Source organism: Dipodomys merriami, unplaced genomic scaffold (genome assembly GCF_024711535.1).
Source record: "Dipodomys merriami isolate MVZ:Mamm:240054 unplaced genomic scaffold, mDipMer1.0.p SCAF_136, whole genome shotgun sequence".
NCBI classification, from domain to species: Eukaryota; Metazoa; Chordata; class Mammalia; order Rodentia; family Heteromyidae; genus Dipodomys; species Dipodomys merriami.
In genome coordinates, this window is record NW_027202671.1 from 1,998,539 (window position 1) to 2,012,223 (window position 13,685).

Below are 13,685 nucleotides of genomic sequence, written 5' to 3' on the forward strand. Positions count from 1 at the left end.
TAAATGCATTAGAAACACATGCATGAAAGAAACGAAAACATTAAAATACATATTTAAGGGTTCATTTTCCTAACATCACATTATCTGGCCTTTTCCGCTTGACTCATACCTATACTAGATATTGCAAAAAAGGGAAACCATGGGACCTATGCTTCTTTGGGCCTGGCTTACTTCACTTAATATAATTTTTTCCAAACCTTTCCATTTCCTAACAAATGGGGAAATGTCATTCTTTCTGATGGAGGCATAGAATTCCATTGTGTATATATACCACATTTTCTTGATCCATTCATCTACTGAGGGGCATCTGGGTTGGTTCCATATCTTAGCTATGGTAAATAATGCTGCAATAAACATAGTTGTGCTGGTAGCTTTAGTGTGGTCTTGTTTGTAAACATTTGGGTAAATGCCCAAAAGTGGGATTGCTGGATCATAGGGGAGATCTATGTGAAGTCTTTTGAGGAACCTCCATACTGCTTTCCAAATGGTTGAACAAGTTTACATTCCCACCAACAATGAAGTAAGGTTCCTTTCTGTCCACATCCCCTCCAGCATCTGTTGTTATTAGAGTTCTTGATTTTTGCTGTTCTAACTGGAGTGAGGTGATATCTCAATGTTGTTTTGATTTGCATTTCTTTTATGGCTAGGGATGTTGAACATTTCTTCATGTGTCTATTGGCCATCCTTCTTTCTTCTTCAGAGAAGCTTCTCTTTAAGTCTTTCACCCACTTATTTATTGGGCAGTTGTTTCTTTGAGGATTTGTTGTTGGGTGGTTTAATTTTTTGAGTTCCAAGTATATTTTAGATATGAGACCTTTGTCCGTTGTATGGCTAGTAAAGATCTTCTCCCAATCGGTGGGCTTTCTATTGATCTTGCCAGCTATGTCATTTGCCCTGCAGAAGCTCTGCAATCTTATGCAATCCCATTTGTCCAACCTTTCTTTGATTTGTTGTGCTTCCGGGTCTCTATTCAGAAAATTTCGACCTGAGCCAAGGAGACCTAGGGTTTCTCCTATTCCATCCTGTAATATTTTCAGAGTGTCTGCTTTGAGTTCAAGGTCTTTGATCCATTATGAGTTGATTCTGGTGCAGGGTGATATATAAGGATCTAGCTTTAGTTTTCTACATGTAGTTAACCAATTTTGCCAGCACCATTTACTGAAGAGGCTGTCTTTCTTCCATTCTATTGTTTTAGCTTCCTTATCGAAGATTAGATGGCTATAGGTCTGTAGGTTCATTTCTGGGTTTTCAATTCTATTCCATTGGTCCTGAGGTCTGTTCTTATGCCAATACCAAGCTGTTTTGATTACTATGGCTTTATAGTAGAGTTTGAAATTTGGTATTGATATTCCTCCAGCAGTGTTCTTTCCGTTGAGGAGCGTTTTTGCTATTCGGGGTCTTTTATTGTTCCATATGAATTTTTGGATTGCCTCCTCTATTTCCTTGAAGAATGAGGGTGGAATTTTGATAGGTATCGCGTTGAATTTGTAGATAGCCTTGGGAAGTATTGCCATTTTCACGATGTTAATCTTGCCAATCCAGGAGCATGGGAGGTTTTGCCATTTTTTAAGTTCTGTGTTGATTTCCTTTTTCAAGATTTTAAAGTTTTCATCATAGAGGTCCTTCACTTCTTTGGTTAAGTTAATTCCTAGGTATTTTATTTTTTGTGGGGCTATTACAAATGGAGTTGCTTTCCTAATTTCAGCCACACTTTTCTCATTGTTGGCATATAGAAAAGCCATTGATTTTGGGGGGTTAATTTTATAACCTGCTACTTTGCCAAAGTTTTGAATCAGCTTGAGTAATTTGGGAGTGGAGTCTATGGGATTCTTTAAATACAAGATCATGTTATCTGCAAAGAGGGAGAGTTTTATTTCTTCTTTCCCTATTTGGATCCCCTTTATGTCTGCATCTTGTCTTATTGCTGTAGCTAGGCATTCTAATACTAGATTGAAGAGAAGTGGAGAGAGTGGGCATCCTTGTCTTGTTTCTGAGTTAAGAGGAAATGGCTTTAGTTTTTCACCATTGAGTATAATGCTGGCTGTAGGTTTGTCATATACAGCCTTTATTGTATTGAGGAATGTTCCATGGATTCCTAATTTTTCCAGAACCTTCATCATAAAGGGGTGTTGGATCTTGTCAAATGCTTTTTCTGCATCTATTGAGATAACCATGTGGTTCTTATTCTTGCTCCTGTTGATGTGATGAATAATATTAATTGATTTGCGTATATTGAACCAGCTTTGCATCCCTGAAATGAATCCTGTTTGATCATGGTGTATGATTTTTTGGATGAATTGTTGAAGTCGATTGGCCAAAATTTTGTTGAGAAGTTTTGCATCAATGTTCATCAAAGAAATGGGTCTATAGTTTTCTTTCTTTGATGAGTCCCTGCCTAGTTTTGGGATGAGGGTTATGATGGCTTCATAGAATGTGTTCGGTAGTGAGCTTTCTCTTTCAATTTCATTGAAGAGTTGGAGGAGTATTGGTGTGAGCTCTGCTTTGAAGGCCTTGTAAAATTCCGCTGTAAAACCATCTGGTCCTGGACTTTTCTTAGCTGGGAGGTCTCTTATTGCTGTTTCTATTTCAATGCTTGATATGGGCCTGTTAAGCTGGTTTAACTCATCTTGGTTTAGTTTTGGCATGTCAATATTTGCTAGGAAAAGGTCCATTTCTGTCAAGTTCTCAAACTTATTAGCATAAAGTTTTGAGAAGTATTCCCTTATAATGTTCTGAACCTTGGTTGTTTCCGTGGTGATGTTTCCATTCTCATCTCTGAGTTTATTAGTTTGGGTTGTGTTCTCTCCTTTTTCTGATAAGGTTTGCTAAGGGTCTGTCAATTTTGTTAAGTTTTTCAAAGAAACAACTCTTTGTTTTGTTGATTATTTCTATAGTTTTTTTGGATTCTAATTCATTTAATTCTGATTTAATTTTGATTATTTCTTTCCATCTACTGGATTGGGGTTTATCTTGCTGCTCTTTTTCAAGGAGGTTTAGATGTGTCATTAAATTGTTAGTTTCCGATCTCTCCAATTTGTTGATGTAGGAGCTCAGAGCTATAAACTTTCCTCTGAGTACTGCCTTTGCTGTGTCCCAGAGGAGCTGGTAATTTGTGTGTTCATTTTTGTTGAATAGCATGAACATTTGAATTTCCTTTCTAATCTCTTCCATGACCCACTCATGATTCAGCAGTGTGTTGTTCAGCCTCCATGTGATACCGGACTTTCTTTGGTGGCTTTTGGTGTTGAGTTCTAATTTTATTCCCTTGTGGTCAGAGAGAATGCAAGGTATAACTTCAATGTTTCTGAATTTAGACAAGTTTGCTTTGTGGCCTAAAATGTGGTCTATTTTAGAAAACGTTCCATGTGCTGCTGAGAAGGACGTGTATTCTGATGCTGCTGGGTAAAATGTTCGGTAAATGTCTGTTAAGTCTAGTTGATCTATGCAGCTGTTTAGATCTGCGGTTTCTCTGTTGAGTTTTTGCCGAGTTGATCTATCTAGTGGGGAGAGTGGTGTGTTAAAATCCCCAACAATTAATGTCTTTGGATCTATATGGGATTTGAGGGAAAGTAGTGTTTCTTTGATAAATTTGGGTGCTCCATTGTTTGGCGAATAGATATTTAGAATTGTAATATCCTCCTGAAGGAGAGATCCTTTAATTAGTATGTAGCGACCTTCTTTATCTCTTCTCATGAATTTTAATTTGCAGTCTATTTTATCTGATATTAGGATTGCAACTCCCGCCTGTTTATGGGGGCCGTTTGCTTGGTAGATTTTGTTCCAGCCTTTAACATTGAAAATGTGTTTGTTTTTACGGGCAAGATGTGACTCCTGCAGGCAGCAGATAGAAGGGTCTTGTTTTTTAATCCAACTAGACAGTCTATGTTGCTTAATTGGAGAGTTCAGTCCGTTAACTTTAAGAGATAGGACTGAGAGGTATTTGGGAGTTCCTGCCATGTTATCCACCTTCTTGGGGGCTGTGAAAACTGGGTTCTTCCTAAGGTTCTTGGATTCTCAGTTTGGTGCAGTTTCTTGGCCTTTGTTGCGGTCTTGTTGGTTTTCTATGTGTAGGACATCTTTAAGAATCTTTTGTAGGGCTGGTTTGGTGGAGATGTATTGTTTCAATTTTTCTTTGCTATGGAAGGTTTTTATTTGGCCTTCAGTTATGAAGGAGAGTTTAGCTGGGTACAGTATTCTTGGTTGATAGTTGTTTGTTTTTAGGGCATGGCATACGTCATTCCAGGCTCTTCTTGCTTTGATTGTCTCTGCTGAGAAATCTGAGGTGATTCTAATTGGTTTCCCTTTATAGGTGATTAACCTTTTCTCCTTGACAGCTTTAAGGATCTTTTTCTTGGTCTGGGTTGATCCTGTGTGGATTATAATGTGATGGTGGGATGTCCTATTCTGGTCTGGTCTATTTGGGGTTCTAAAAGCTTCTTGTATCTGAATAGGCCTATCTTTTTGTATGTTTGGGAAGTTCTCTGCTATGATCCTGTTAAACAAATTTCCTAGACCATTAACTTCTGTTTCTAGGTGCTCCTCTACACCCATTATCCTTAGATTGGGCCTTCTGATGGTGTCTTCCAGGTGTTGGATAGACCTATCATATTTCTTGGACTTGTCTTGGATGGTTGTATGTTCTTTCTCTATAATATCTAAGCTGTCTTCAATCCCTGAGATTCGATCTTCTGCATGGTCTAACCTGCTGTCAAGACACTCTACTTTGTTTTTTATCTCTTTTCCTTCTAATTGGTCAGCTTTGATGGCTTCAAGTTCTTTGTTGAAGCTCTGTTTTAGGTCTTGTATGAATTTCTTTACTTCCTTAATTTGGTGTTCAGTGTTTGTTCTCAAATCACTTAGTTGATTGGTTATGGTTTCTTTGGACTCCCATTCCTTCTGTTGGGTTCCATTCAGCATTCTCTTTGTGGTCTCCCTGACTTTCTTCAGTTCTTTGTTAATGGATTCCATGAATGCCTTTAGTGATCTTTGTGTCTTCTCTACCTGGTCTCTCAATTCCTGAATTACTCTTTGATTAGCTTCCTCCCGTTTGTGGGATTCCTGCAGTTCTCTTTCCTCCCATTCGTGGGATTCCTGCAGTTCTCTTTGAGTGTTCTCAGCCTGCTCTCGCCATTCCTCCCTTTCTCTTTGAGTATTCTCAAGTTGTTTACACAAATCCTGTATCAGTTTTTGAGTAGCTTCCTCCCGCTTATGATATTCCTGTATAAACTTTTGGGATGCCTCCTCTCTCTCCCTATCACGCTCATACAGAGTCCTTTGTAAGTTGTCAAACTTCTCATTTATCATGTTTGCCACCAGTGTTTGTAGAGCTATTTGGGAACTCTCCTCTGGATTGTTCATTATCTGTTCTGACCCCTGATTATCAAGATTGGGACTTGAGATACCTGGCTTTGCCATTTTTCTTGTGTTTTTCCGGCTTACTCTGCCCATTTGAGATGAAAATAGCACCAGCTTTGTGCTAGAACACTATCTTAAGGCAACCATCAACCAATGTTTGCATTTATACAGTCAATAGTCTACAGATACAACCTAGTTCAAGAGATACATCTATTCAACATCAAACAACTATATGTTAATGGGCTTCGAACCGCAGGGAAGAATTTGGAAAACCAGAAATTTTTAGGGTTAGGGAGAGATGTGGGTAAAAAATAGGAATAGATTGGTGTGGGGAGGCACAGGGAGAGTTAACTATGTCCTAATCTCAATGCAGGAAATAGGTTGGGTAGGATGCAAGTAGAGAGAGAGAGAAAAAGAAGAAAGGGAAATGAAAAGAGACCAGAAAAAAAATAGAAATGTAAAAATTAATATAGTTATGGAGATTGAAAGACCATCTATTTAGAGAGGAATGTGAATATATTGAGAAAACAGGAGGGAGATAGTGGAGATTTGAAAAACTTAAAAAAATGTTTAAAATATTATATAGGTATAAAGAGGTAGTACTGCTATTAAGGAATTTAAGTCTCAGAGATTTTGGATTGAGTAATAAAGTTGTGGATTAAGTGTGTACACAATGGGGGATAGGGTCTACTAGTTAACTATGGGTTTATCTGAGGATGTGCAGGACAAGAGTTAAGTCACATACAGAAGAACAAAAGAGAGGAAAAGGTGAAAAGGATAAGAGAGGGAGAAAGAAAAAGATCAGAAGTTCAGTAGAGCTAGACAAAAAACAAAAAGATAATTAAGAAAGAAAGAAAAAGAGAAAGAAGACAAGAAAAGAAAGGAAAACGCACGTTCACGTATTCCTAAAATAAAAATTATAAGAGGGAAAAAAAGTTACTGGAAAACAATTATTTTTTCAAAAAAGGCAAAAATTAAAGATTAATAACAGTTTTAGAAAAGGAAAAAAATTTTTTAATATATATAAGGTACCAAAAAAAAAAAAAAAGAAAAAAGAAAAGAAGAAAAAAAAAATCTTTGATTTTTTTTTTTGATTTTTTTGGGAGGGGTGGGAAGAATCCTGTATCTCCCTTTTGTCTGTAACCAGCCTCTTGTTGGAGTCTCTGGTCAGCTTGAGGTCCTGTGGCTTGATTGGTTTCTTGTCAGTTTGTTCGAACAGGCAGAAAAATGCTCTGCTTTACCCAAGATTTTGAGATCCCCCTCCCAGGTTAGTTTAATGGGAGGGTGATCTGCTTTGATAATCACAAAAGAGGGGTGATGAGGCTAGGTTCTGGTAGATTTAAGGCCTTTCAACAAACAGTAGCTTTTCCCTGGGGCTATTTTGTGAAAAACTCACAGAGCCCAGCCTGGAGCCATTCTCAGGGTTTCTGTTTTTCAATTGATTGTGGAGGCTGCTAGAGGGAGGGGCAGCCTCTGGCTCTGGTTACCCAGTGAGGAAAGCCACTCCAATGGCTGGTGCCTGAGCTGGGTGACTTTTCCCTGGATGGAGCTGAGTCTGGTAGGTCACTTCGCCGTTAAGTTCTTGTGACCTGCTAAATGACTCGTTTTATTCCAAGGCCTGAGTTGGAGCTAGCAGCTCCTCCGAGCTTTGTCGGTATCCAAGAAGGAGATCACCGGTGCTGGGGGGGAGGGGTGGCCTTCCCTTCTCTGCTCCCTGAAAAGGAGTGAGGACGTCGGGCTTGTACTCACGCCGAGTCTTGGATCCTGGGTTGTCTCTGGTCTGCAAACAGCAGGATGAAGATGTCCGCTCCTTGTCAGTTCTTGGTGGTGTTGAATAGAATCCTCTTGCCCGCTGCGTCTGGCTCCTTCGTCCTGGACTCTCTGTGTGAGCACTCAGGTATGGCCGCGGCTGCGGTCGCCGCTGCGACCCTGCCGCCGCCGCGGCGGCTGCTGGCAGGCGCTCAGATGTGTCTCCTTGTCTTGTCTTCCCCTCTCTTGTCTAACTCTCTGTCCTGTGATGGCACACTTGGTGTGATTCTCTGGCTTAGGAATGTTCACTGGAACTCTAAAACTGCTTTCTATGCGAGAGCTTGTTCAGATTCCAGCTTCTCCTCCACCATCTTCCCGGAACTCCTATCAGCTTTTTATTTTTTTAACTGAAGAATTCTCCTCTACCCCTTGAGTTTTAATTCCACTCCTGCCTTTTTGTGGTTAATTGAAGGCAAGAAATTCATGGACTTTCAGGCCGAGGCTGATTTGCTTTTAATTGCCATTCTCAGATCTCAGCCTTCTGAGTAGCTCAGATTATAGGCAGGAGCCACTGGCGTTGGTGTCTTTAGTGCTTCTGAATAGATCAATTATTCTTCTCCCCAGCCCCTTTTAGTCTTGATGTTTCTATTTTGATCCTATTCCCATTTTTCTTTTTACTTTTACTTAAACCCATTTATTTTCTGAATTTATTTCCTCCCCAATATTAAGTCTCTGATCTCTTATTTCAATACCCAAAATATAGAAGATCATATTCCTAGTTTGTTACTTCTGTCACTACACCTGTTTTCTAGCTGAAATTCTGTGATCACTTTCAAGCAAAATACATCCCTGTTCTACCTCCTCACATCCTGTCCTTTTCCTCTTCCCTTCAGGTCTTTCAGTCATCCTTTCTTCCAAAGGTCATTCTTTAATTGTACAATTCAATAACTACAAGTGTATGACAGCATTTCACATTAGATTTCCTCATTATTTTATCTTTAGTCTACCCAAGTCCAATATTGTGGTAGAAAGATATTGTGGGTCTTAGATTTACTATAACTTGAGTTCCTTATGCAGTATGCCATTAACATGGACATTCTTAGTGTTATGGAGACAAAAGGAAAAGTCATCCAAATATTATTTCTCCATCCCTATCTGAAATCTTTGTGACAATGAGATTTAGTTCCTGAAAAAATATAAGTAAACCCTAGCTATGCACTTTGAATATGTTCGTACATAAAAGCTTTTCATCTGTCCTGAGGCTAGAACTCAGGGTCTGGGCACTGTCCTCGGCTAGAATACTTGAGTCACTGCTTCACTTTTGGCTTTTTGATGGTTAATTGGAGATCATAGTTTCATTTATTTTCTTACCTGGGCTGGCTTTGAACTCATCCTTACATATAAGCTTCCTGAACAGCTAGAGTTACTGGTATGAGTTGGTACCAGGTAGAAATGACTTCTAAGTTAGGTATCAAGTGGTATGATGGTTATTTAAAAAAAGTCCCCATCAGTTATCAATGTAGTAATAATTGGCTTAAACAAACTTTGTGTGTGTGTGTGTGTGTGTGTGTGTGTGTGTGTGTTTGTGTGGCTCCAGAGGGACTTTGTATCAAGCAGGTAGGTGAAACAAGATTGAAAAATGTTAATTTGTGAAGTTGGGAGTAATTACAATATGTTCTGTGTTTATATATAATCAAACCTTCTGTAAAGTTTATAAATGAAAGCACTGAAAAGAAAAACATTCCAGGGTCTCTTGTTGACCAAAAAAATGACTTATTCTGAAGTCTTTTTCCAGTTGTAAAGGATTGTCAGCAGATGGTATAATAGTATAAACCATGAGCCTACACAGTTTGCTTGCCAGCTACCAGGAGCAGTGATTATATCTTTATCATCTGTCATCTATGTCTCTCTATCTTTATCTATGTCTATTTCTACATCTCTATCTCTGTAATTCTCTCTCTATCATCCAAACATATGTACACACATGTCTACATTCACACATGTATATTTCCACCATCTACTTTTAGAAAATGATTGCATTTATTTATTTATTATAAGATGTTTTCTGTCTATAACAATAAAGAGTGTTTCATGGTAATTAACTGTTTCCTTTCCCAATACTATTGTGCTTTAACATATTGTGCTTTATCTAAGAGAGCTTTAAAAAACAGCTGTGGAATTTGCTGTGTAGAAAATGACACAGACCCTGTCAACCAACCAGCTAAGGGGAAAAAATCCTCTCTTGTTGTAATCATGGATAAAATTATTTCTTCTGAACCCTGATTTAAATATTTAACACAGTTTATAATATGTTTATTCTAGCAAAATCATAAAGTCTAAACTCAGTCAGTGGAAAAGTCAATGCTTCCTTCCTCAGTAGGATCTCATTACTATTAATGTGTGTCCATGTTATTTTCAGAGTCACAATTCAATATCCTGGGCTTTCTGTGTATGCAAAACTCAGTGGATGCTTAAATGAAAATGTTATATAGTATTTTCACCTGACATATTTACATTCTACTGTATACTTGAGATCCTCTTGGGATTACTTATGATGCCTACTATAAATATTACACTAATAGGTGTTATTCTCTCTTGTCTGCTGTACAGATTTTTTATTGTGAAAATATTGTACAGAGGGGTACAGGTTTTTAAATTATGCTTTCCACATCTTTATATTAGCATCCATCAGTTGTACGGAGGTTATATTTTGACAAGTCCATCTTTGTAAGCGTTGAATCTTGATCAGGCTTGCTCCCTCTTGCACTCTATCCCCTCCCAACCCAATCTCCACAACTTAATTGTTCCATTTTCATACATGTATATAAAGTATGATGATCATATTCACTTGCCTACACCCTCACTAATCATCCCCAATTTTGATGACTTTATTTTTATTTTTAGTGTATGGTAGTCATTCAAATGGAATTAGCATATTTGCTACTTTAATGAGATTGCACCCCTCACTTAATGTCACATTTCTTAACCCCACTACCCTATTATTCCAGACTTCAGTGAGTCTCATTTTGCTCTTTTTATCCACAGATGCAATAGATTTAAATACTGGTCACTCTTTAATCTTCTCTTGTCCTCTTCCAATCCTCGCCAACAGTCCCACACTTACACATATGTTTATTACATATGTCCATATATCACAGACATGTAATATTCCTTTGTGTATTTTTTTTGTTTTTGTTTTTTGGTCTGGTTGTGGGGCCTGAACTCTGGGCCTGGGCACTATCCATCAGCTCTTCAGCTCAAGGCTAGCACTCTACCACTTGAGCCACAGCGCCACTTCTGGCTTTTTTCTTTTTGCTTATGGGGTGCTGAGGAATCGAACCCAGGGCCTCATGCATGCAAGGCAAGCACTCTACCACTGAGCCACCTTCCAAGCCCCATCCTTTGTGTATTTATAAGTATAGTTATCTTAGCATTAGCAAGCACACACGGGAGAAAGCATGAGATTTTTGATATTCTGAACTTGGCTTGCTTACCATGAAGGTCCCAGATCTACCCACTTCTCTGCGAATGACTCAATTTCATTTGAAGCCAGGCCAGGCTCTATCTATGACAAACAATTTATAAGACTTCCCAAAGGCCACTTGAGTCCCACACAGGTCAGGCATAGATTTCACTCTGGAAATCAGCAATATCCACCCCATTACGGATGCTGGAGTTTACTACTGCTTCCAAGGAGCACAGTATCTTACCCATGTGATACAGCCTAGAGCAAGAAATTTCCCTGTGTGTGGCAGCCCAGCTCTCCCCATGTGCTGCTTGTCTGGGGACCAACAGAGCACATTCTCTGAGCCTGTGTGTGTGGGCAAGTTTGTAGATCTCAGACCATCAGCTACAGCTGAGGTCTCTGTGTCAGGGGACCACAGCTACACTCAGTGACTCAGAATATCCACCATCAAGAACACCAGCAACAACAAGTGCTGGTGGGATGTGAGGAAAACGAACAATTCTGTAGGTGAGATGATTTGACCACAGTTCTCCTGATCTCCATCTCTAAATGTAAGGATTAGAGGCCCAAGTGACCCCACTTGGCCACATACACATATTAAACTGCATAAGATATTCTCCATGTTGTATGTGCAGCCAGTGTGAGTTTACATGTACCTATTCATTTACACATTTCAGAATGCTTGTCTTAATATCATCCTTTCTTAGTGAGGAAGCAAAAATTTTCTATATAAGTACCACTTGCCTTGTTTTGCAAATAATATTCCCTTTTGCCTCCATTTTTGTGAGTCATTTTCCTATAACATGGCACTGATTGTTATTTTTATGTGCCAGAGTCTTAAACATTGAGTTCATTCCTTGCCCTGCATTTCCTGCTGACCTTCTCACCTTGAGCCCTCCCTTCTGTGTTCCTCCTCCCCATGAGAGCTCTAAGGTCTGTCTTGAATGCCATTCGCTCCCATATCATGCACAGTATATAATGTGGGTGCAATCACCTTTGCATACTTGCTTCTGCCCTGATGAACTGGTCAAATACAATCTGATCTGTACTTAGGACCTTTAGTAACTATTCAATTAGTAAAGATTCAGAGGCATTCATGGTGGGCACCACTTTCCATGGAATGTCTAGAAGTCAGGTGCCACCTAGAAGGGAGGTCTTCATTTCTCTTGTCTTTCCCCTCCACCCCCAAGTACTGGGGTGTGACCTCAGGGCCTACTGCATGCTACATACTCTACCACTTGCCCCATGCTACCAATAATCTTTTCAAGGTAAACTCTTTCACTGTTGCTCAGAGTTGGCAAAGATTCTCCTACCTACAGTCTCATACATAGCTGGAACTGCAGATGTGTGCCATCAAGCCAGATTGTTTGCTCAGATGGAGTATTGTTAATTTTCCTTGGGTTTGGCTTTAACTGCAATCCTCTTAATCTCATCCTCTAGAGTAGCTTATATTATAGGTGTGAGCCAATATGAGAGGCCCTCTACCAGGTTTCTAGAGCTTCAGTCCAGGGGTGATGGATAGAAAGAGCAGAGTCTGCAGCATCACATTATCCCCATGGGATCCTGAAATCAGAACTACAAGATTATGTGAAAACATTCTAAGCTGTTCTCATGATTTTTCTTGTATTGCTTTTTAAAAGTGAAGTCATATTTGTGTGTTTATGATTTGGTTTATATCTCAATTTGAAGAAAGAATGGAATTGACAAAACACAAGTCCCATCTAGAAGTCATCTATACCACCGACCAGTTTTTGTGGGACAATCTTTACAAGAAGACATGTTTTTAGACTTTCTGGAAGCTTCCTTTGACTATAAGTCACTTAGGGTATCTGTACATATCTGCCTGAAATGCTATGGGCATCTATCTGTTGCAGCTGACCATCAATGGGGTTTCGTTGAGTGTAGCTGAGACCCCCATGGGACGGAACCTCAGCTGCAGTTTGTGGCTCTGAGTTCCCCAACCTTGTCCTTGCATACAGACTCAGAGAATCTGTTCTGCTGGTCCCCAGGCAAGCAGTACATGGGCACAGCTGGGCTGCCTCATGCAGGGAGGTTTTTGCTCTGGGCTGTAGCACAGTGGTAGGGAGTTTTGTATCTTGCCCGCAGTAATAAACACCTTCATCCTCAAGCTTCACCTTGCTGATTTTCAGTGTGAAATCTGTGCCTGACCCACTGCCACTGAACCTGTCTGGGACCCCAGTAAATCGGTTAGAAACCTTATAGATCAGGGTTTGTGGAGACTGGCCAGGCTTCTGCAGGTACCAATGCAAGTATGTGTTTCCATTGCTATGTAGGAGGCTCTCACTGGACTTGCAGGAGATGGAGACTGGCTCTTCAGGTTTGATGGACAGAGTGAGTGGACTCTGCGTCATCACAACATCTCCACTAGATCCTAGAAAGAAAGAAGTTAAGTGGAGAGTCACATAAAGCTTTTTAGCTGGTTTTGCAAGTTTCCTCCATTGTACTAAATTATTATTTGAAATTTTATTTGGATTGTAAATATTCAGTTTCGACGCAGGAAGTTAAGATTTGCACACAGAGGACTTTGTCTTTACTATCTCATTCTATAGAACAATTTTCAGCAGCATCTAGGTACAGATGCTCTGGAATCTTCTTGCCCCACATAGCTCTATGCATAACCTGCAGTCCTGAAGTATGAAATCCACACACCTCACATGTGGAGAGAACAAACAGCAAAACACCCCATCTCCTCCCTCATCTCCTTCATCTCTCTGTGCCCTTACCAGGGATCCAGAGCATTAGCAGCCCCAGGAGTTGAGCAGGGCACATCATCTTGAGAAACTGAAATGTGGAGTCCTGAACTTAGCATGTGAGATGAGCTTTTATCTTAGACAAAACAAGGAAGCTCCTCCCTAGGGAGCACTATGCAAATTGAATATTGGGTGCAGCAACGTGGTAAGACATAAAGGGTATGGAAGGAGACATGTCAGTTGAGTTAAACAATTTCTGTATTGAAAAGAAACCAGCAAAGATAAATTCCATGCTGTGTGCCTCAGTGGGCAATAGGAGGCCATGTGGAACATTTGAATGTGTTTGTTGGGGCTGAAGGAGGAGAGAAGGTGCATATGGACCAACCTCTCTAAGACAACGAAGA

The 13,685-nt window shown here is 39.7% G+C and overlaps 1 gene segment (V, D, J or C); it reads right to left on the minus strand.

Annotated features, from left to right (window-relative positions):
* Positions 1-13,376, minus strand: part of LOC138825240 (immunoglobulin kappa variable 2D-29-like) — a 144,962-nt gene extending 131,586 nt beyond the window's left edge. The window contains 2 exon segments of the V gene segment in view: positions 12,653-12,962; positions 13,315-13,376. Coding sequence covers positions 12,653-12,962; positions 13,315-13,363 — 359 coding nt within the window.
* Between the last annotated feature and the right edge of the window lie 309 nt (positions 13,377-13,685).